The sequence below is a fragment of the Oncorhynchus mykiss genome, chromosome 12 (assembly GCF_013265735.2).
Source record: "Oncorhynchus mykiss isolate Arlee chromosome 12, USDA_OmykA_1.1, whole genome shotgun sequence".
Classification (NCBI taxonomy): domain Eukaryota; kingdom Metazoa; phylum Chordata; class Actinopteri; order Salmoniformes; family Salmonidae; genus Oncorhynchus; species Oncorhynchus mykiss.
In genome coordinates, this window is record NC_048576.1 from 52,667,888 (window position 1) to 52,693,241 (window position 25,354).

Genomic DNA, 25,354 nt, shown 5'->3' on the forward strand with positions numbered 1-25,354 from the left:
ATACCAGTCAAAGTTTAATATTTTTTAAGTCAAACAATAGGATGCAGTCTGTTTTTTGCCCACAAGGCATTGGTGGTAGTGATCCTTTACCTTGCTGTCCAGTTTCTTCATGGTAACTAAATCCAAGGACTTCAGTGAATGCCCAGTGGGAGCGATGAAGTACAGACAGATGTGGATCCTCCCGTCGTGGTAGTTGAAGAGGGAGCGCTTGATTTTCAGCTCTTCCTGAAGGTAGTTTTCAAACTGTGTGTCGATATAGTCCACTATCGGTTTATAACTGCAAAATGAAAAGCAATGTAGTTATACGAAGTGTAAAACAAAGTTTGACTTTGATTCCTTTTGTTCCCACTATCCCATGTACTTTCTTGGTTTCTTTCAAAGTTGCCAGTGGGGGTATCAGATGTCTGTGTACATAAATTATCTTTATTCAAGTATCCTGCATCTACTTGTGTAAAAAAAATATTTAAGAGGTCACAGAGGTGAATATTTAATATGCCAGTGTGTTTAGTCTAGCATTCTAAGGAAGTGAGACGAAAAAACAATCCCAAAGTCACTATTAAACCCTGGTTAGCTTGTGAAATCATGGACTAAAAGTACTAGTCACATCCCTGTGTCCACCACTATACTGTAGCATGTAGGGTAAATAAGTGATCTAAAGGCTTGCCAAGAACATATATACACAATGTTTAACCTTGACTTTAACGTCTCTAAGCTATTTTCCCAGAACGCGTCACTGATGACCTTTAAAGACTATTTGGGACGCATTATTGCTGCAGCTTTTTCCCAAACAACATGAGTTACGGCCTGTTCCTCCCACTGTATCATTCAGGGGCGTGTGAGCCATCTTGCTGCGGAGATCACACAAACACTCAGCCCCACAGCTGTAGTTCAAACCAAGAATGTCCTCCTCCTCATCCTTCTAAACCCCGCTCCATTCAGGGGGCGGAAAAAAATGTCCTGAAAAATTAGTGACTGTGCTTGTCTTGTCTACATTCCAGGCAATGTAAGCAATTTACTCTAAAAGATGGCATGTTATCATTCACTGTGAGTATGAAAAGGATAGAGTGACTCAATGGCAATGCTTCAATTAGTGAACAGCTGAAAGTAGGATTCTAAGCATCTGCTGCTTACCTCTCCTCCTTGTTGATCTGATCCCCGAACCCCACAGTGTCCACAATAGTCAGCTTTAGGTGGACGTTGCTCTCCTGGAGGTCGTATGTTCTGGGCCGCATACACACGCCATTCTGGTAGTGGCTGGCCTCCTCGTTCTCAAACATTGTGTTAAAAAGTGTATTCATTAACGTCGACTTGCCAATACCCGTTTCCCCTAGGAGGCAAGAGAGGGAAAAGTGTTGTTAGGTCTCAATAACTCTCAGGGGGGACATTATTCTCTCAGCCTCTTCACAGCAGCAGTCGTCTTAATTCTCGTTCATATCAAGGACAGAAATAACCCTGGCTGCATACCGAATGGCACCCGATTCCCTATATAGTGCACTACTTTTGTCCAGAGCCCTATATAGGGAATAAGGTGCCCTGAGATAGTGCAGTAACAGTAGCACTACCATGTGGTTTGATACTCACCTACACAGAGGATGTTGAAGCAGAAACCCTGTGTCACCGATTTACTGACCAGCTGATCGGGAAGGCTGTCAAAACCAACATGGCCGCCCAAACTGAGGTTACGCTTTTCTTCATTCTGCAAAAATTAAATAAATTAATAATGATGGCAGGGCTAGAGATATGCGAGGGGGTGAAAGCACTGAGAGAAAACGTATTACTGTGAATCGAGGACATAAGCAATATGAAATACCACCACCATATTCCATTTGTCCCCTATGCATATGCCATTTTCAGATAATACATTATACAGGACATGTAGCTCATCATAATGTGCCTTAAAGCTTAAATAATGAGATGAGCACTCTGGAGAGTGCTGAGGAGGGAGCTGGAGTAATCATTTAAACAGGAGGTGGCATCTCTGCACAGAGAAGAGACTAGAGATTCCAAAAATCAAGTGGGATTAATTGAGGTCACACAAAATAAATCTGGCAACTGCAACGGTTAGGGAGTGAGCCTACTCCCACCTCAGTGAACAACAGCTAATCTCTAATGAGTCATGGTGGGGGGGGGGGGGGGGAAACAATAATGTAGTCCCTTATCTTGCCCATCTCCGTTGTGCAGAGAAAGCAGAGAGACCATCTTGAGATCAACAGGCTCCTCCACATGTGTCTGGCTTGGTCTTTCCTACTAAGGCTGCATATTTGGGGGGGGGGGGTGATGTCACCGGACGCAGCCTAAGAGCTGAGCAGTGCAGGCAGGCCTGTGTGCAATTGGAATCGACTGAGGGCCACAAAGGGAATGCAAACAAACACAAAACCTGCTCCAGTGTGTTTTCTCAAGGATCATACAGAACTGCGGATGTGGACACGAACTCCTCAGAGATGAACTCTGACTGAATGCACACGTCACATAAGCTGAGAGGCATCCATCCTTCACACTAGTCAGGGAATGGAGTCTGTATATGAGTGCAAAGTAATAGTATAAGAGTCATGAGATAGTGCCTTTCAGAGAGGCTCTGGTAAAAAGTTCAGAGGAAAGGAAACACCACACTTCCTCTTGATCCAGTGATTTGCATGGGAAACGGCTGACCTCAGAAATATGTCAGGGCGATTCCAAAGTGACAGAACTACGCTGATATATCTCTCTTTAAAATATATGCTAACCAAAAACATTAAAAATCAATGTTAACAAACCATAAAACTCTATGCACAATGACAACTTCGCATCTGCACATTTTTTTACTTTTTAAATTGTTCAAAGTTTGTTAACTGAATCACAGTAAACCCTCCCTCGATGTTATTCTGGTACAAAGTGTTGTATCTGCACAGTTCTTCCTGTAAATGTGTTTTTGTAAAAAGTAATCCTTATGCATATTATAGTCCTACGGTTTGTTAAACTTTGAAATCAATGTTGTTGGTTTTTTGGTATACAGTCGTGGCCAAAAGTTTTCAGAATGACACAAATATGAATTTGCACAAAGTCTGCTGTCTCAGGTTGTATGATGGCAATTTGCTGATACTCCAGAATGTTATGAAGAGTGTTCAGATGAAGTCCCTCTTAGCCATGCAAATGAACTGAATCCCAAAAAACATTTCCACTGCATTTCAGCCATTCCACAAAAGGACCAGCTGACATCATGTCAGTGATTCTCTTGTTAACACAGGTGTGAGTGTTGATGAGGACAAGGCTGGAGATCAATCTGTCACACTGATTGAGTTTGAATAACAGACGGGAAGCTTCAAAAGGAGGGTGGTGCATGGGATCATTGTTCTTCCTCTGTTAACCATGGTCATCATTGCTTGGCACAAAAAGGCAAGGATATTGCTGCCAGTAAGATTGCACCTAAATCATTTATCGGATCATCAAGAACTTCAAGGAGAGCGGTTCAATTGTTGCGAGGAAGGCTTCAGGGCACCCAAGAAAGTCCAGCATGCGCCAGGACCGTCTCCTAAAGTTGATTCAGCTGCGGTATTGGGGCACCACCTGTACAGAGCTTGCTCAGGAATGGCAGCAGGCAGGTGAGTGCATCTGCACGCACAGTGAAGCGAAGAATTGGAGTCAAGAAGGGCAGCAAAGAAGCCACTTCTCTCAAGGAACAACATCAGGGACAGACTGATATTCTGCAAAAGGTACAGGGATTGGACTGCTGAGGACTGGGGTAAAGTCATTTTCTCTGATGAATCCCCTTTTCGATTGTTTGGGGCATCAGGAAAAAAGCTTGTCCGGAGAAGACAAGGTGAGTGCTACCACCAGTCCTGTGTCATGCTAACAGTAAAGCATCCTGAGATCATTCATGTGTGGGGTTGCTCCTCAGCCAAGGGAGTAGGCTCACTCACAATTTTGCCTAAGAACACAGCCATGAATAAAGAATGGTACCAACACATCCTCCGAGAGCAACTTCTCCCAACCATCCAGGAACAGTTTGGTGACGAACAATGCCTTTCCAGCATGAAGGAGCACCTTGCCATAAGGCAAAAGTGATAACTAAGTGGCTCAGGGAACAGAACATCGATATTTTGAGTCCATGGCCAGGAAACTCCCCAGGCCTTAATCCCATTGAGAATTTGTGGTCAATCCTCAAGAGGTGGGTGGACAAACAAAACCCCACAAATTCTGACAAACTCCAAGCATTGCTTATGCAAGAATGGGCTGCCATGAGTCAGGATGTGGCCCAGAAGTTAATTGACAGCATGCCAGGGCGGATTGCAGAGGTCTTTAAAAAGAAGGGTCAACACCGCAAATATTGACTCTTCGCATCAACTTGTAATTTTCAATAAAAGCCTTTGACACTTATAAAATGCTTGTAATTATACTTCAGTATTCCATAGTAACATCTGACAAAAAATATCTAAAGACACTGAAGCAGCAAACTGTGGAAATTAATATTTGTGTCATTCTCAAAACTTTTGGCCACGACTGTACATTTTATAGTGAAAAATCAGAGTCTCTGCGTAATACCATTTCCATGTAATTGCCGATAGGCTAGTAAACCTTGATAAGAATTGAAAGCTCTTTGTACAGTCCCTTGCTTTATCTGTGACAATACATTACAAATTACAAAGTACTTAAACAAAAAAAACAGTGTTAACATTAAGCCTTAGGGCAAAACATGGATCTTGGGACGATTTATTCGCAGACAAACTGACAGAGACCCCCAGAAGAATTTTCATCCCCACCTGAAGTCAATCTGAAGTCGATCTGAACTAACACACAACCCATCAGCGACACACTACTGCTGCTACTGGCACTACACGGAGTATAATGGAGAATTATTAACACAAGGCTGCACAGGTCTACAGTATGCAGATGGTGGAGATTAGGTCATCGCATGGCACCAGGCATCCAAGGAAAAATAAAGTCTATATTTTCTTTAATAAACACACTCCTACACAGAGCTGCCTGTCTGGCAGAAACTCCTCCGTCTCTCTCGTCACACGCCTCTGTCCAAAAGGAAAGACAGAAACAAGACCGAGGAGAGGGGAGACAGCAGTGGCCATTTTACGAGATCGACAGGAGCATACCAATCTGTTGGTGTCAGGAAATACATTCAGTTACAGCCAAATCGACAGTTTCATAGGTTTGTGCATGTGTATGACATCAGATGGTGAGATATAGGAATCAAAATAACATGGATAATTGACTCCCCACACAGCCTAAGCTAATCAGTGTTTTACAACAGTGGATGTGACAGCCCAGCCTCCAGGCTGTAATGTGTTGCATGGTCAATATAAAACAGATTATGCAACACTCAGGTTACAAGAATCTGTCCCAAATCGTTCTACAGAGAATGCTAGAAACTTCATTATCATGGGGATCAGTGGCGGTCAGTGCCGTTTATGATGAGGGGGGACAAAATAAATGTTCCAAAAGCATTGCCTTATGTCTTTTACAGCATATTGGATGACGGTCATTCATATTCCTTTCACCCAGTTCAATGTACCATTGATAGGTTTAGGCTACTACATGATACTCTAATTTTCCCTTAACCCATCATGAGGTTGCTACAACCTAGCCTATGAATGAAGTTTACAACGTAGGTGCACACAGGTGGAGAGAATTTTGAGGTGACAGACAGTGACACATTCAATACTGCCTTGCACACACATGCCTGCATCTAGCTCATCTAGGGTGTCATCATTAGACCAACAGTTGCAAACAAGACTTTCTACTAGACAATTTCAGGTAAATTTATTCATTTCGTTTGCTTCCGTTTAAGAAATGTTTTTCAACAGAATTAACACCCCTGATCACGTGTAAACACAGTTCACTTTCATAGCAGCCACGTTGTATTCCTTCTCTCACCTTTTCTCCTTCGTTTGTGCACTTTTGTATCCAAATCCGGCTTTATACGGAGACTTGATTACACACAGGTGGATTGTATTTATCATCATTAGTCTTTTAGGTCAACATTGGATCATTCAGAGATCCTCACTGAACTTCTGGAGAGAGTTTGCTGCACTGAAAGTGAAGGGGCTGAATAATTTTGCACGCCCAATTTTTCAGTTTTTGATTTGTTAAAAAAGTTTGAAATATCCAATAAATGTCGTTCCACTTAATGATTGTGTCCCACTTGTTGTTGATTCTTCACAAAAAAATACAGTTTTATATCTTTATGTTTGAAGCCTGAAATGTGGCAAAGGTTGCAAAGTTCAAGGGGGCCGAATACTTTCGCAAGGCACTGTATCTACTATAGGATTACGAATATGCATCAACAACCAAAAAATTATGATTTTTTTTAAGTGTCAAAACTCATTAGCATGCCTTTCATCTCAAGGCAATGTGCGTGGCCCAATGGTATGCATTATGTTGGCATCATAACACATTGATGTTCTTAGGGGTCAGTAAGCATCAAACATTCTACAGCCGCTACGGGCAATTCATTATATAAATCAGGGCTAAAATAGATCGCTGTAGTACAATACGATCAATGCTCCCCTACAACTCTTGTTTTATTGTTTTGACACTGCTTGTTTCACATAGCTTTCTGCACCCTACTTTGTTCAACCTATCAATGCAATCAACCATACATCCTCCCCATCAATAACCAGTCATAATTAACAGTGCCCTTCAAACAAATCGTCTTGCTTGCATCGTAGGCTACAACATAAAACTTGGGTAGTAAATAGGAATGACACAGTTGTTCCTCACACCAATTTCACTGCATTCCCTATACGCAAATCTAATCATTTGGCTTGATCATTCTGTAATCACTGCCCCTACTCGGCAATACAATGGAACCTTTAGGGAGTACTGTATCTGCATGCAATCTGCAATTTAGGAGTTGTTCTCTCTTTAGGGTGAAAAATCTCCCTTCCCTAAATCAAATGTGACAAGTTGAGGAAGGAGTGGCTCCTCTGTTAATCTACTTATCCAAGCAATTTAGTGCTTACTGTCTAATTCAACAACTCAAGGAATGTGCTTATGGATTGGCTAAAAGTTAAATCAACACTGTGGACCTGTACCAAAAAAGCTTATCACACCATCTTGTGTGGTGTCTTTGTAGCCACATGCCTCACAAACACCATTCATATTTTGCATTGTTTATGATGACATGTAATCATAATCCAGTTTTAGGTTTTGGGTAGCCTGAATCAGTGTTAATTTCCCCAACAATAACTATAACGAAAAATACTTGTCAATTACCCATTTTTCCTGACTAAAACTATGACTATAACGAGACACATGGGGGAAAAAAAACTCAAACAATGTAACATTTTAGAAGTATAGTAATACTTCTGGCATTTTTTAATGCCACTGTTATTTCGCCCCCTTGATTATGATGTGGAGAAAATCAGAGCTGTAAATTGTTTAACCTGTAGTCAAAGCTCTATAGCCTATAGAGTTAATTATGGCTGGCATTGGTTAAAATCTGCCACAATATCAATGTTGCCAGCTAAGGTACACAAAGGAATAATAGGCCTAGTTGGACAAGGCTATCTGAATGTGCCTAAATATTCATAATTTAATATAAAAAATGCACTGACTTGTGACTAAGATGGTTGTGACTAAAATGGTTGTGACTAAAACTAGACAAATTGTCCAGAGTTTTAGTCGACTGATAACTAAAACTAACGAAGGATTAAATTACATAAACATGGCTAAAACTAAAAAAGGTATTTTAAGACTAAAACTAGACCATCTAAAATAGCTGCCAAAATGAACACTGCCCTGAAGACCATACGTTGAGTTACATTGAATTCTACGACAGGCATAAATGAGCATTTGGATTAGGAAAGTTTCATCTCACAACCTCTAAAAGACAGAATTTTGAAGAAAATGTTTTAACCTACTTTACCGGTTGTCCGTGTGGTTGGTCGTTTTGCAAGTTGGAGTGTGATTCTGTATCCATAGAAAAGTATAATTAGTTAACCAATTGCTACCCGGACTATGTGCATGGACCCTATTTGCAATAACTCTTGACTCATCACATACGCTGCTGCTACTGTTTTATCTATCTATCATGTTGCCTAGTCACTTTATCACCACCTATATGTACATATCAACCTCAATTACCTTGTACATACCATCGGTACTGGTACCCTGTGAATATAGGCAAATTAATGTTACTCATTGTGTATTTATTCCTTGTGTTATTATTTTTCCTCTCTCTCCATTGTTGGGAAGGGCCCATAAGTAAGCATTTCACTGTTAGTCTACACCGGTTGATACGAAGCATGTGACAATTATTGATTTTATTTGATTAATTACTTCAACTTTTCAAAGCGCTGGTAGTGCGTTCAGATTTCCATCACCCGAAGTATGCACACAACGTGGATCTGCGCATGTTTCAGATCATAGAAATCTGAACTTCGTACCAGCGCTTTGAAAAGTTCATGTAATTATACTTTCCTTTGGATAAATTGTATCACATTCCTATCTGCAAAAGGACCAACCGTACAGACAACTGGTAAAATAAGTTTAAATATGTTTTTAATTCAACATCCTGGCTTTTAGAGGTTGTGAGATGCAATTCAACATTGTATCTTCAGGATAGATTTTGGGATGCATTCAGACAGAAAGAACTACTACATCACGGCTCCCAAGTTGCGCAGCGGTCTAAGGCACTGCTTCTCAGTACTAGAGGCGTCACTACAGACCCTGGTTCGATCCCGGGCTGTATCACAACCGGCCGTCATCAGGCGGCACACAATTGGCCCAGCGTCGTCCTGGGTAGGGCAGGGTTTGGCCGGCGTAGGCCGTCATTGTAAAATATGAATTTGTTCTGAACTGATTTGCCTAGTTAAACAAAAAATAAAACATCAGTTTAATAATACTCAGAAACAATGAAGTGCTGCAAAAAAAATATATATATAAAAAAATACTCTTCAAAAAAAATCCCTGAGAATTGAATTAGGCTACTGAACAAAAAGATGCCCATCTTCCCTTCAAAAAGGCAATTCAATCTCCATCACAACATTAAATCATTAGTATGGCGGCTAGCCTAAAGCATAATTTTAGACTGCCTAAACAGGAAGTTCCAATGTAACCACATTGTTTCTCAAAGGAAGAAGGTCAAATCAATGATTAGATAAAACCAACCAATGATTAGTAAACAATGTTGCTACATTGTAGCTAATATGGGGTAGGCTAAATGCTTGTCCAGGGAGATTTGGGGTCACTACAATTTCCTGTAGGTACCATACCGTGGTATGAGCAGCTATCAGCTGGTGTAACTCAATGGAGGAATTACACCAATGCACATACTACCGGTATATGCTACTATCAATACAGCAATAACGATATGCCTCTGTTTGTAATCAACTCATTACGAAACTCGCAAATAATTAATGAGCCATGTCCTGAGCACAACACCATCAAGACAATCCAACGTGAACACTTATTCAGAGAAATCACTTCCACCATCTCTGCTCACTACGGTTAGTCCACATAGCCCACACTTCCACGAATAATTGCAAATTCCCTTACATAGATGCATATTGCGATACGCTGATAGGCAGAAAACTGTATTAGTGTACTTACGGAAAATATGTCTACATCCGTAGCAGCCATGGTGCGGAATGTATACGTTTTAATGCCGAGCTAGGCAAAAGGGAACTAACTGCCCTCGTCTCACTCTCTCCGTAAACTGACACAGGGGAACGAGCTTGGTAGTGCTTCCAATATGGCCACTTCCTGGAAACTCCCATTTGGTTTAGGAATGCTGTCGGAGGTATGCAAGCGACGACAGGACAGCGCGCTGAAGATTTGGAACGGTTGTTATTATCTTTGCAGATGAAGAAACATTTTCAACATTGTATCATTGACGTTCCAAGCGCTGATGATTATGAAAAGCCATCGATAAGCTTTTGCCGTGCAGGGTCACTCATGGGATTTGTAGTTTGGAGAGCTTTGACTGCAATACCCTTTTTTTTGTATGGAGGTCTATGATAGAGTGTCGAATTACGTGAGGCTTATTTGATCGAATATAAGTCTCGTTATGTTTAGGCTGTTACAAATGTACTGATAATAATGCATTATCTGATGAATCGCTTTAGAAAGGGGCACAAGACAGGGATGAATGACCTCTCTCCCACCAGTTTGCACTGCCCTTACAGAAAAAGATTGCCGTATTGAAACTGACAAAAAGTGCATTAACTGCAGTCAACTGTTGAATTTTGGATGTAGTAATTGCAGAATAACTGCGTTGTACTGCACTCTAAATGCAGGTACACTGCAAAATTACTGCAGTAAAAAACTGTTATTCTGGACGCAGTATTTGCCGCGTACAACAGTTATACTGCACTTTATAACTGCAGTTGTACTACAGGACCCAAACCTAACAGGTATCAGTATTGGTAAACATGAACATAAACTAAACTTATTTGCAGAATAGTTCCTGATATTCCAGACCAATATTGAAAACGCAATGCCCCCCTTGCAAAAAAATATGTTCAGAATACTCTAAATGCTCTGTCTATAAAATAGGGAAAATAACAACTCTTGATCTCTACAGCAACCCTTTAAGTGGACCACAATAACATATCAAATACTTAGGATGGCTTAATAAGTGACAACAAACAACAAATATATAAAGATAACTTTATCCCATTACTCAACAATACGTAAACAGATCTAATTAAAACAAACAATCTTCCCATAAATCTAACAGGCAGAATAAACCTCTTCAGAATGGCATGGCTCCCAAAGTTTTTATATTTATTCTTGGTAATACCCATGACCACACGGAATACATTCTTTTAAAAAGTATACTAGGTCATAACAGACTTTATATGGTCAAATACAACTCATAGAATAAAAATGGAAGTTCTACATCTTTCTAAATCAAAGGGTGGTTTTAACCTTCCAGACTTGCAATTGTATCAATTTGCCACCCAGGGCTTTTACTTATACATAGTTAACATATGCACTAAAGTGGAATAATGGGAACATACTGAGGAGGAGCATACTCATCCCCAGAATATTTTTACATGTCTATTTTCTAAGGATAAAGCTAAACACATCAGCAACTTCATAGTTAAGAACACTAACAATATAGAAGAAAATCAAATGTCTTCTACAAGAACAAATATCACTACGGTACCTAAAAACACAACCCTATGGAACAATCATTGAAGAGCATTTCAGTATTCAAAGATAAGTTAGTCTACATGGAAAACTAAAGGCATAAAAAACATAAATTACTTGGTGATAGGAAATACATTTATTTCTATGACCGAATTTAAAAAGCAGTTTTGGACTGACCAATGTAGATATTTTCAAATACATGCAACTTAAAAGTTTCATATCAACAAATTTCAATTTAAAATCTTTTGGACAGAGCAATCTTGTAGGAACCCTATTTGAGTCAGAAAATGATATTTATATGATCGGTAAGATATACAAAACCTTGCAGAGAGCCTGTACAACTGACAATCTAAACTACAATACACAAACTACTGGAAGCAAGACTTAAAAAATAACTGATATTGGCACAAGATAGAGGGAATGTTGGAACATAACTAATGAATTTACAGTTATCGAAAATGCTTAATCCAGTATAAACTAATGTATTACACGAGACAAAATTCACAAATTCTACAGCACAATGCCAGAGTAATGTCTTAAGTGTAAATTGTACAATGACTCAATAATCCATGCCTTCTGGGAATGCTATGAAGTCCAAAAGTTATGGGCGGAGTTAGAAAGTTGGCTGCCAGAAGTATTCAAATGTCAGCATTTTTGAAGACATGGCAATAATGAGTGCAGTGAGATACTGTACCTGATGGGTTGGACAATACTTTTCTCTTCAATCATCTTCAAAAACGTTATACTTAAAACGTCAAATCAACCACTCCTCCATCATTAACACAATGGAAAGGTCAAATGCTTTATCTAAATGTTGAAAGTGTGTGGGCTACGGAGAGGAACAAAATTGTGCAGTTTGAGGCCATGTGGCAAGAGTAATATGCGCACGGGAGATGGGGGTGTGAGCAGGTGGGTCTGGGCAGGATGTTGTGGATGTTTGTGTGTTCGTCTGTATGTTGTGGATGTTTGTGTTCGTCTGTATGTTGTCGTTTGAATGTGGATGTTTTGTAAAAAAAAAAATGCAATTAATTGCAAAGTCCCTCTTTGCCAGACAAATGAACTGAATCCCCCAAAAACATTTCCACTACATGTCAGCCCTGCCACAAAAGGACCAGCTGACATCATGTCAGTGATTCGTTAACACAGGTGTGAGTGTTGACGAGGACAAGGCTGGAGATCACTTTGTCATGCTGAGTGAGTTTGAATAACAGACTGGAAGCTTCAAAAGGAGGGTGGTGCTTGGAATCATTGTTCTTCATCTGTCAACCATGGCATCTGCACGCACAGTGAGACGAAGACTTTTGGAGTCAAGAAGGGCAGCAAAGAAGCCACCTCTCTCCAGGAACAACATCGGGGACAGACTGATATTCTGCAAAAGGTACAGGGATTGGACTGCTGAGGACTGGGGTAAAGTCATTTTCTCTGATGAATCCCCTTTCCGATTGTTTGGGGCATCCGGAAAAAAGCTTGTCCAGAGACAACATGGTGAGCACTACCATCAGTCCTGTGTCATGCCTTCAGTAAAGCATCCTGAGACCATTCATGTCTGGGGTTGCTCCTCAGCCAAGGGAGTGGGCTCACTCACAATTTTGCCTAAGAACACAGCCACAGCCAAAAATAAAGAATGGTACCAACACATCCTCCGAGAGCAACTTCTCCCAACCATCCAGGAACAGTTTGGTGACGAATAATGCCTTTCCAGCATGATGGAGCACCTTGCCATAAGGCAAAAGTGATAACCAAGTGGCTCGGGGAACAAAACATTGATATTTTGGGTCCATGGCCAGGAAACTCCCCAGACATTAATCCCATTGAAAATTTGTGGTCAATCCTCAAGAGGTGGGTGGACAAACAAAACCCCACAAATTCTGACAAACTGCAAGCATTGATTATGCAAGAATGGGCTGCCATGAGTCAGGATGTGGCCCAGATGTTAAGTGACAGCATGCCAGGGCGGATAGCAGAGGTCTTTAAAAAGAAGGGTCAACACTGCAAATATTGACTCTTTGCATCAACTTCATGTAATTTTCAATAAAAGCCTTTGACACTTATGAAATACTTGTAATTATACTTCCGTATTCCATAGTAACATCTGACAAAAAATATCTAAAGACACTGAAGAAGCAAACTTTGTGAAAATGAATATTTGTGTCATTCTCAAAACATTTGGCCACGACTGTACAAGGAGTACCAGTACCGAGACGATGTGCAGGGTACAAGGTAGTTGAGATAGCTATGTACTATACATATACAGTACCAGTCTAAGGTTTGGACACACCTACTCATCCAAGGGTTTTTCTTTATTTTTACTATTTTTTACATTGTAGAATAATAGTGAAGACATCAAAACTATGAAATAGCACATATGGAATCATGTAGTAAGCAAAAAAGTTTTTAATAAATCAAAATATATTTTATATTTGAGATTCTTCAAAGTAGCCACCATTTGCCTTGATGACAGCTTTGCACACTCAGGTGACATGCTGGTAGAAATGAGGTCAAACGGATTTCAGTTTTCCTGCATTAAAATCCCCGGCCACTAGGAATGCTGGCCCTATATAGCTTGTTGAGTGCGGTCTTAGTACCAGCATCGGTTTGTGGTGGTAAATATACAGCTACAGAAAATATAGATGAAAATTCTCTTGGTAAATAGTATGGTCTACAGCTTATCATGAAGTATTCTAACTCAGGCAAGCAGAACCTTGAGACTTCCTTAATATTAGAGATTGCGCACTAGCTATTAACAAAGAGACACACTCCCCCACCCATGAGTTTACGAGACGCTGCCATTCTGTTCTGCCGATGCATAAAAAACGAGCTAAATTTATCTTTTCAATGTCCTTGTTCTTCAGTTCTTGGCCATCCTATCTAGCTAATATTTCTCTGTCAAGTCAGTTATGGCAAGATAGCAAGACCCAGTGTCTGGAAAGTGTTTCATAAGGCACTTGTTTTACAGCGCCTTGCCACGAAAGTAGCTTGCAACTTATTTTCAAAGTTTCATCACGTCATGTCAATTGTTACCGTGGAAACAATATCAACAAGCCTAAGTGGTCTTCAGTCAGCTCAGCTGTCCTTCAACACATTATTCTATAATTGGCTAGTTTTGTCTCATCTCTCATGTCCACTGTTAGATCTTTCCTGGGAGACAAATCCAATAACTAATTCCTTACGATTAAAGATTGCAGTTAGAGTGCAGTATAACTGCAGTATGCTGCGAATACTGCATCCAAAATAACACCGTTTTTTAAACTGCAGTAATTTTACAGTGTAGCTGCAGTATAATTGCAGTTATAGTGTAGTACACTGCAGTTATTCTGCAATTACTGCGTCCAAAATTCCACAGTCGACTGCAGTTATTGCACTTTTACTGCAGTTTCAATGCTGCACTCTTTTTTAAAGGGATATCCCTTCAGGTGTAGGCTACATGTGGACATTGTACAAACGTCACCCAGCTTGAGTGTAGATACATCAACAACAAAAATCTATGGATATGTCCCTTTTCCAAAGACAAAACATTTTCTGCTGTAAATTTCTTATTGGTCTTGGAGTGGTCTGAGTGGGGAGGGGGAAACTGAAAACTAGATGTTATTGGCAGAGAGATTTGGAACTCTCTTTCCTATTGGTCTATTAGCTAACTTACTGCCTTGTGATGTCACCAGGCAGGACAAAATTCCATCCCATCAAAACAGGCTGGTATTGCAGGTGGTATTTTTAAAACAGCTATTACATTAAAAGGGCATTTTCATCATCTTCACAATTTCACAGTATTATTTAAATCTCAAAGAGTGGAAATATATGACTGCACTGGGCCTTTAAGACCCAAACAGAAGCAAACAGAACAAACAGAACGAAACGGGGAGGGACCATCAATGGGAGGGACCAACCTGAATTTGTCCAAAACTCTCGTTCTCATTGCAAAACATTTTCCGTTTGGAGTAAAAGATTACTTTTGCAACAGACTAAATGTTTTGCAACAGAATCGGCGTAATGAATACACCCCGTGTCTTTGGTATTGAAACAGTGTTGCCTGGCATTTCTACTGTTTTTGTAACATTGCATCATCTTTGCCTAGCATATTGTAATACTTAAATGTATCAATGCATTCTATGCATGTGTGGAATAGGTATGTGAATGGTCAGATACTCCCTAGTGTTTTCGGTATTTTTTTAAAACTTTTTGTTGGCTAACCGTTGAATAATGTTGGAGTAGGCTAACATTTATATAATGTGCTGACAACTACAGGCTAGCTGAGCCCACCTCCCAAGACAAGTATTTTTAAAATTATTTCCATGTGTCCCCTGAATCTGCAGGTAGTTACAGTTGAAGTCGGAAGTTTACATACACTTAGGTTGGAGTCATTAAAACTCGTTTTTCAACCACTCCATAAATATATTGTTAACAAACTATAGTTTTGGCAAGTCGGTTAGGACATTTACTTTGCACATGACAGAATACATTTTTCCAACAATTGTTTACGGACAGATTGTTTCACTTATTACTCACTGTATCACAATTCTAGTGGGTCAGAAGTTTACATACAATAAGTTGACTGTGCCTTTAAACACCTTGGAAAATTCCAGAAAATTATGTCATGGCTTTAGAAGCTTCTGATAGGCTAATTGACATCATTTGCGTCAATTGGAGGTGTACCTGTGGATGTATTTCAAGGCCTACCTTCAAACTCAGTGCCTCAGTGCTTGACATCATGGGAAAATCAAAAGAAATCAGCCAAGATTTCATCTGTTCATCTGTACAAACAATAGTACACAAGTATAAACACCATGGGACCACGCAGCCGTCCCACCGCTCAGGAAGGAGACGCGTTCTGTCTCCTAGAGATGAAGGTACTTTGGTGCGAAAAGTGCAAATCAATCCCAGAACAACAGCAAAGGACCTTGTGAATATGCTGGAGGAGACAGGTACAAAAGTATCTATATCCACAGTAAAACAAGTTCTATAACGACATAACCTGAAAGGCAGCTCAGAAAGGTAGAAGCCAATACTCCATAACCGCCATAAGAAAGCCAGACTACAGTTTGCATCTGCACATGGGGATAAATATCGTACTTTTTGGAGAAATGTCCTCTGGTCTGATGAAACAAAATAGAACTGTTTGGCCATAATGACCATCTTTATGTTTGGAGGAAAAAGGGGGAGGCTTGCAAGCCAAAAAAACACCATCCCAACCATGAAGCACAGGGGTGGCAGCATCATGTTGTGAGGGTGCTTTGCTGCAGGAGGGACTGGTGCACTTCACAAAATAGATGGCATCATGAGGTAGAAAAATAATGTTCATATATTGAAGCAACATCTCAAGACATCAGTCAGGCAGGAAGTTAAAGCTTGGTTCCAAATGGGTCTTCCAAATGGACAATGACCCCAGGCATACTTCTAAAGTTTTGGCAAAATGGCTTAAGGACAACAAAGTCAAGGTATTGGAGTGGCCATCACAAAGCCTTGACCTCAAACCTATAGAAAACTGAACTGAACTGAAAAAGCATGCGTGAGCAAGGAGGCTGACAAACCTAACTCAGTTACATCAGCTCTGTCTGGAGGAACGGGCCAAAATTCACCCAACTTATTGTGGGAAGCTTGTGGAAAACTACCCATAACGTTTGACCCAAGTGAAACAATTTAAAGGCAATGCTACCAAATACTAATTGAGTGTATGTAAACTTGTGACCCACTGGGAATGTGATGAATGAAATAAAAGCTGAAATAAATAATTCTCTATACTATTATTCTGACATTTTACATTCATTCTAAAGTGGTGATCCTAACTGACCTAAAACAGGGAAGTTTTACTGGGATTAAATGTCAGTAATTGTGAAAAACTGAGTTTGAATGTATTTGGCTAATGTGTATGTAAACTTCCGACTTCAACTGTAGGTGTTACACATCTGAGAAGACTTTTCACTTTCGGTCGTTGTCCTTAATTAAAAAATTTTGTTTATAGGGCTCCAAATGGATTTGACTCAAGAAGCTATTATCTTACTGTCAATAGAAGGAGGGAGGTTGTTGAAGAATTCCGAGTTACTGTGTAGGTTCAAAGGTTTCCTGAACTGCGCTGATCCCTCAGAGAAGAAACAGCACATGGATCTATTCTAGTTCAACACTGTTGCCGTCGTGAAAGTAATTGAATATGTCAGGTATATTACAAAAATAAAAAATAAAATCAGCAGTTGTTTACGAGAAACAAATTATGTACATGTTATAGAGTCTGTAAGTGAATAGGTCCCAGAGCCAGGTGAATCCTCACCTGTATGGAACATCAAGCACAGTGCACATTCTCAAGGTGGAGGTAGTGAGACTTCAAGTCCTGAAAACCTCCAAGAACCTGTTATTCCAAGTGTCAGTGAATGCATCTCAAATGACAGTGATGTGCATTCATCTATAGAGCTGGAATTAAAAAAGGTGGATTTCAAACCTTAAAGGCCCCTGAATTTCAACATAGACCATACGGCTGATGCACAGAGAGAATATGGCCCCTCAGGAAGGACTGTGTATCCATGGAAGATAGAGAACCCTAATGTGCAGAAGCCATTTGCACTGACTTTACAAATGCCTCCAAACTTAACCAGAATGGAGATCCATAAACTAAAATCGGAAGATGATGATGACCCTCCAAGGAGAGGCTCACCTGACCAAGATGCCTTCAGCTCTTCTAGAACCAAGAGAAGATCATCCACTGACAGTGTGGGTTTGAGCTCGGCCATACCAAGGAGGGCTGTCAAGACGACCAAACCCTCGGAGGAGCTTAAGTACACATCCACAGTCCCCCTGGAAAAGGCAGAGCACGAGTGGCTAGTGAGATCTGCTGCTGGACATTGGAGTTAGGTGTACGGCCTGCTCCTCAGAGACACACAGCTGGCAGAGAAGAAGGACTTCATGTCTGGTTTCGCAGCCCTCCACTGGGCAACAGTGAGATGGTGGGTAAGATCATTGACAAATCCAGGCAAGGTGGAATGGACCTCGACGTCACTGCCAGGACATATGGAGGGTACACGCCACTGCACATTGCTGCATTGCATGACCAGGAGTTTGTGTTGGCCATGCTGGTGTGTGAATATGGAGCGGAAGTGAATATAAGAGACAATTGTGGGAAGAAGCCATATCACTACCTACACAAAGGGATTTCTGCTGAGGTGAGGGAGCTACTTGGTGAACCTAATGCCCAGCCCCAGGAAGTTATCCAACTGGAAGGGAGGAGCTAGATAACTTCCCAGAACTCTCCAAAGGCTTGCATACGATAAGTCGCCTCTTCAAAAAAGAAAAAGCACAAGCAAAGACCCACTTTTTATTCGCTGGGTGACGACCCGAGGGACGAGAGAGATGAAAGTTAATCCATGCACAGAGCCACCTCCGATGTATTTAAGTGACATGAGTCTGATATGAACTGCAATAATAGGCTATTATATTTTGCATGAAATCTATCTAATCATGTGTGCTTTTGAGGATTTTGACTCTGATTTAGAGATGACAATATAGGGGTATAAGAGGAGGAACAGGTACAGTATGTACGTAAGGGTTTTATTCAGTTGTGTTGAACTTAGTTTTCATAAATCAACAAGAGCAACCAGCATATCATTCCAGTCCCCTCCCTTTTAAGCAATCAAACCTCAAGAAAACATATTATCAGGATAGGAGGTATAGTAAGTAACTTGTAAAATGTGGTACTCTCTGTTGTGTCATGTACAGTGCCTTGCGAAAGTATTCGGCCCCCTTGAACTTTGCGACCTTTTGCCACATTTCAGGCTTCAAACATAAAGATATAAAACTGTATTTTTTTGTGAAGAATCAACAACAAGTGGGACACAATCATGAAGTGGAACGACATTTATTGTATAATTCAAACCTTTTTAACAAATCAAAAACTGAAAAATTGGGCGTGCAAAATTATTCAGCCCCTTTACTTTCAGTGCAGCAAACTCTCTCCAGAAGTTCAGTGAGGATCTCTGAATGATCCAATGTTGACCTAAATGACTAATGATGATAAATACAATCCACCTGTGTGTAATCAAGTCTCCGTATAAATGCACCTGCACTGTGATAGTCTCAGAGGTCCGTTAAAAGCGCAGAGAGCATCATGAAGAACAAGGAACACACCAGGCAGGTCCGATATACTGTTGTGAAGAAGTTTAAAGCCGGATTTGGATACAAAAAGATTTCCCAAGCTTTAAACATCCCAAGGAGCACTGTGCAAGCGATAATATTGAAATGGAAGGAGTATCAGACCACTGCAAATCTACCAAGACCTGGCCGTCCCTCTAAACTTTCAGCTCATACAAGGAGAAGACTGATCAGAGATGCAGCCAAGAGGCCCATGATCACTCTGGATGAACTGCAGAGATCTACAGCTGAGGTGGGAGACTCTGTCCATAGGACAACAATCAGTCGTATATTGCACAAATCTGGCCTTTATGGAAGAGTGGCAAGAAGAAAGCCATTTCTTAAAGATATCCATAAAAAGTGTTGTTTAAAGTTTGCTACAAGCCACCTGGGAGACACACCAAACATGTGGAAGAAGGTGCTCTGGTCAGATGAAACCAAAATTGAACTTTTCGGCAACAATGCAAAACGTTATATTTGGCGAAAAAGCAACACAGCTGAACACACCATCCCCACTGTCAAACATGGTGGTGGCAGCATAATGGTTTGGGCCTGCTTTTCTTCAGCAGGGACAGGGAAGATGGTTAAAATTGATGGGAAGATGGATGGAGCCAAATACAGGACCATTCTGGAAGAAAACCTGATGGAGTCTGCAAAAGACCTGAGACTGGGACGGAGATTTGTCTTCCAACAAGACAATGATCCAAAACATAAAGCAAAATCTACAATGGAATGGTTCAAAAATAAACATATCCAGGTGTTAGAATGGCCAAGTCAAAGTCCAGACCTGAATCCAATCGAGAATCTGTGGAAAGAACTGAAAACTGCTGTTCACAAATGCTCTCCATCCAACCTCACTGAGCTCGAGCTGTTTTGCAAGGAGGAATGGGAAAACATTTCAGTCTCTCGATGTGCAAAACTGATAGAGACATACCCCAAGTGACTTACAGCTGTAATCGCAGCAAAAGGTGGCGCTACAAAGTATTAACTTAAGGGGGCTGAATAATTTTGCATGCCCAATTTTTCAGTTTTTGATTTGTTAAAAAAGTTTGAAATATCAAATAAATGTCGTTCCACTTCATGATTGTGTCCCACTTGTTGATGATTCTTCACAAAAAAAATACAGTTTTATATCTTTATGTTTGAAGCCTGAAATGTGGCAAAAGGTCGCAAAGTTCAAGGGGGCCGAATACTTTCGCAAGGCACTGTACATTGCATTCTTAGTGTATCTAATGGTGTGTCACGTTTTTATTTCATTTTGAATTAGTAATGCATGACATACTAATGGGATTCAATGTCCATTTCAGCAGATCCTTGTCAAACTAAATCTGTACATGACCATTTCAACAACAGATTAGGAAACCATTTAAACATTATTGCGTTCCTGTATTAAACATGTGATTAAGAGGAGAATAGGGTATGAATATGGCTTCATGCCTGGACATTTATAGTGCCTTCACTCTCAGTGTTGGCAATTTCCATTTGTATAATAATTTCCCTGTATAGTCGTTGAACTGTGAAATATATTCTAGGTAATTTTCGATCGATTTTCTTTCTAAGAAATACATTTGTGGGAAGAGGCTGTAGTACTGGATAATTGTGAAAATAAACAAGAGTACGTGGCCTAACTGTTCCAAGATTCCTGTAGTATGAATGTGTTATGATGAGTAAATAGTGATAAACTGTTAAAGGATTGAGTTGGTAAAATGCAAAGACATACTTATGAAATCTCAAATGACATGCCTTTTGTCTTTAATCTGTGTTATTGCTCTCGTACAATACATACTTTACTAATAATAATATGTCATTTGCCAGTGTTAGGAAAAAACTATATTTCATGAAGATAAAAACCAACTACTGAACTCTGGCATCCCAAATATCGGCATGTGAAATATGTCCGTTTGTTGGTTTTGTGGCTTCATATAGGCAGCATGAGATTGTGATTCAGCTAACTGAGCATGTGCTAATGTCAGCCTGGGCCCCTGAGGCTGAAGAGATGAGAAGTGAACAGGCTTACTCAAGCTGTGTCTCTGCCCCTCTCATGATGTCACCTCCTTCGCAGTGAAATGTCTGCGTCAAGCCAATTCTCACCCCAGGGCTGGAACAAATGTTCCCACTGCAGCAGGGCCAGGGGCGAGGACACAGTCACACGAATGACTCGTCACTGTCTTTTATTACACAACACTTTTTGGACCATTACCCACAGTCCCACACTACGGTAGCCTGAATATTCACTGGACCACTACCCACACTACAGTAGCTTGCATATGATATCTGTATAACACCGGTTTTGCGATCCTTGTATATTGTAAATGTCTCTCAATCAGTTTATTGTAAAATCCAATTTACTGTTATGTCCTTGTTTGCTAAAGTATGCATATGCTTAGCTTGACCTTCTCTAGTAACCTTGGGAGTCCGACGAAAAGTACTTTGCTATTGGAAGTTAGTTAATGCTGTATTCTGGCATCTCTCTCTTGGTTTCTGGAGGGATGTGCCAAAAAATCCTGTTTTTTCTCAAACATTCAATGCCTCATAATAGGCGTTTGTTGTTGTTCACAAACAAACTGGGCAGCATTCCATCAGAGCTGCTAACGAGGCCAGAGGACATGGGGAGACGCCTCCCTTCAACAAGCCGATCCAATCCCACTGAATTTGAGCTCATCAGCCTCTCCATATAACACATACCATATTAGTGAAGACATTAACATCTGCTAACATTATGAATCTGTTGTTTCAAAAGATGTTTCAAGAAGCATAAAATGAGTTAGATGTACCTTAGGCCATTTTTATTCAGATATAGCGAATGGTTTGGTGGAAGGAGAATGTTTAATTTATTCACAATATAACAAAATGTCATGACAATTTCAAGCAACAAATTAAGAAAACTTTCCACAAGGCAAACAAAACACAACACAGGGAGGTGACAGTGAGTCAGACACAATGAAGACAGGCAGAGGAAATACAAAGGCCCATACTGTCATCACAAGACTGGGATTGATTGAAAACCAATAAACGTGTCATTCGTTGTGATTATCCTTTCTAAATGGATCTCTTTCCGGATTGCAAAACCCTACCCCCACTAAACAAACAATACCTGTTTCAAAACATCAGTCCTGTTGTGGGATATTTATTAACACTTTTTGACAAATGGGTAAAAATAAGTGATAAGTTACTAACAATAATATATGTTTATATACATAGCAGGAAATAGCATGGGTCTGTTGAAAGCAAGAATGTCCTTTCTGTTGGTGACGCTCTGCCTCGGTTTCCAGGGACAGATCTTTCGCATGTCTCAGGAATTCCTTCAGGCCATATAAACAACGAGGCTCTGAGGCAGAATCCCACTTCACCTTTGTGGCTGTCCTCTATACAAAGGCCAAAACAAACACACATTTGTTTAGCAAACTGAAATGGACATCGCCATAAATCTCCAGAGAAATGTGTAGAGTGAGAGAGTTGAGCAGTGTACATTATACATTTCCACAAAATATTCTATTGTTTGTGTTCTCTCTTAATTATTTCGCAAAAAAAAAAAATCCATTCTGCCGATGAACAGGACATTGACATTTTTTCTTCTTCTTTCAGTTCTGCAACCATCAACGCCTGAGGAAGTCCTCAAACAGAAGATCCACTCGTGGGTGAACGTTATATAGTAATATAGTACATGAGCACATGTATGAGAGCAATAATAACAACATTCATCTGTGAATTAATAGGATTGGGCAAACAAACAAAAGGACCAAAGAACACAAAGCAAACACACGGTACTGTTACCTAAACAGGGAAAGGTTTCTCTCATCCTAATCCCCTCACAATGAACACATACACTATCAATCAGAGGGAAGCAGTGATGTAAGTAAGCTCTGCTGGATCATCATTTAGCACAGGATCATAACAACGCTGTGCTTTCCACTTGGTCAAATATTCAAACAATATTGATCATAGCAAAACAGAAATCAACATCACACAAGGACCAAAGAACACGAAGCAAACATTATTATGCATTCATTATTATTTTTTTTTTGCATTATTATGCAAAACAAAAGGTTGAAAATGAAGATTTGTGGTTGTGCATTTCCACATAAGTCAAAACAAATAAATAGGCATGCCTGATGAAGGCTTTTCCTGGGGAATGTTGACATTGAAGGCCACCACAAGGATTCCATTAAAACTATTACTAGAGCGAGGACAGATTCACTACTTCTAGAGTACTGTGAGAGAGCCTAATAAACAGTATAGTGGAAGAAGGTAAAGGAAAGAGAGTTAAGTTCTTGGTCATTTAATTCTTGTATAATTTCAAGTCAGCGTAGTTTGTCAGATACAAAGGATATATTGTTTTTAATGATCTGGAATGGAAATGCTTAATATCTTTTTAAAAGATTCACCTCTTTGGTGTAACTTTGTCAGCGTGAAACAATAAGACATAACATCGGTAGTCTAAATTGCAGTGGGCTATACTGTACATAATTGGCATCGTTGAATGTCATACATACCACCAGTGGAGGCTGCTGAGGGGAAGACGGCTCATAATAATGGCTGAAATGGAGCGAATGGAATGGCATCAAACACATGGAAACCACTCCAACCATTACCACGAGCCTGTTCTCCCCAATTAAGGTGCCACCAACTTCCCAAACTTCCTATATAAACCAGTTGAAAAAACAACATTGGATGGAGTAAGGCTTAGCTTTTGAATTTAGTGTTTTCAAAAGAAAACAGAAATGTGCAGTTACATATCAAAGTGCTTTTTTTCATTCACCTTTTTGGTTTTCATCTATAGTGCCTTCATTTTAAACGCGTAAAAAAAACAAAAAAACATAAGGAGATTAAATCTACCACCTACTTTGACTGAGATACACAGTATTTTAGCAACCTTATCAGGCTATCCTCACTCACCAGGCTTCAGACAGACACATACAGTACAGTATGATTGATCAACAAGACTACTTCCAGGCCAGAATACAATCTTAAAGCTTATAATGTTTTTCAAAGTCACAGGCGGAGGTGAAAAGGACATAAAATTATAGTGATAATAGATATACTGAACATTCCACACTGTAGTCCTAACTTCTACACCTCTCTAAAAGGCACACAAATATTCCTTATACATACATACATATGGACAGATGGTAGTCTGAGGGACTCATTTTGTCATTTTGCTGGCTGGTGACAGCCCAGGATGGATGAAGCAGAGGCGATTCAGGGCTCTATAAGCCCAGAGAGTTGATGGACAGCTGGGGGAGATGATAGACTAGGATGGGGTCCTGATGGTGGTCCCCAGGGAGGGAGGGTGTTGAGCAGGGACTCTAGCTGCTCTTCCCCCAGACGCTGCCTCTCGTCCAGGTCCTTCATCCTGATGAGGAGCGAGGCCTTGGTCTGGACGAAGTGCTGGTAGCCCTGTAGCTGCTCGGCCGTCAGGCAGCGAGACAGGAAGTTAGACACCATCCTCTCCCGTCTGTCCAGGTTGTCCTTCAGGTCTTTGGCGTCCTCCCACTGCTTGCACAGCAGACGGTGACGGTTGTCCAGAGAATCCTGCCAAGGGATTAAAAAAGGTTGGATTATTCCCTAAATGTTTCATCATTATCCAATGTGTACTAGTAGTGTTTACGGAAAGGCATTTTGTGGTCAGCTCCAATGTGTACTAGTAGTGTTTACGGAAAGGCATTTTGTGGTCAGCTGTTATGGAGAAACTGCCAGTCAAGTAAGCTCATGTTGCAGTTTCACAGTAAAGTGATGCAGTATTTATTTTTGTCAACAGAGGGCAGGACAGATAGAAATTTGCATCGAAACTGGTTTGGAGTTTCGGTGACTCATTGTAAATACCAGCACTGCTGATAGCAGCAGAAAACACAAGCCACTAAAACACGCTCAATACAAAGGGCAGTCAATGTGAAATTCATAGAAATATTTCAACTATGAGCCCATTGAATACAAATATGAAGATCCAGGGAAACAACAAAACATCCGAATTTAGCATGGGCACTAAAGCAAATTTGAAGCACACGAAACTAGAACATTTAGCAAGAAACTACTGTGGAGATAATCAGAGGGGAATCACATGACATCAGGTGATGTACGCTGCAGTCTAATCATAACATCTTATTAGGAATTGACTGAAAAGTACATATCCAGCTGAGAAACACTGTCAACATGTTCATTA

The 25,354-nt window shown here is 40.3% G+C and overlaps 2 protein-coding genes across 6 annotated transcripts in view; both read right to left on the bottom strand.

Moving 5' to 3' along the window:
* LOC110537756 (septin-8-A) overlaps positions 1–9,860 on the bottom strand; it is a 47,811-nt gene extending 37,951 nt beyond the window's left edge. For 2 of the 3 annotated variants that reach the window (XM_021624123.2, XM_021624125.2), the window contains exons 1-4: positions 9,541–9,570; positions 1,582–1,696; positions 1,132–1,327; positions 91–277 (exon numbers count right to left, since the gene is read on the bottom strand). In XM_021624123.2, coding sequence (XP_021479798.2) covers positions 91–277; positions 1,132–1,327; positions 1,582–1,696; positions 9,541–9,570 — 528 coding nt within the window. Of the gene's footprint in view, positions 1–90; positions 278–1,131; positions 1,328–1,581; positions 1,697–9,540 lie in introns of all 3 variants that reach the window. The other variant, XM_021624122.2, reaches the window with a different exon arrangement.
* A 12,105-nt stretch (positions 9,861–21,965) lies between these two features.
* Positions 21,966–25,354, bottom strand: part of shroom1 (shroom family member 1) — a 56,365-nt gene continuing 52,976 nt past the window's right edge. For all 3 annotated transcript variants that reach the window (XM_021624129.2, XM_021624127.2, XM_021624128.2), the window contains exon 8: positions 21,966–24,726. In XM_021624129.2, the coding sequence (XP_021479804.2) occupies positions 24,394–24,726 (333 nt within the window). In that variant the 3' untranslated portion in view covers positions 21,966–24,393. The remainder of the gene's footprint in view (positions 24,727–25,354) is intronic.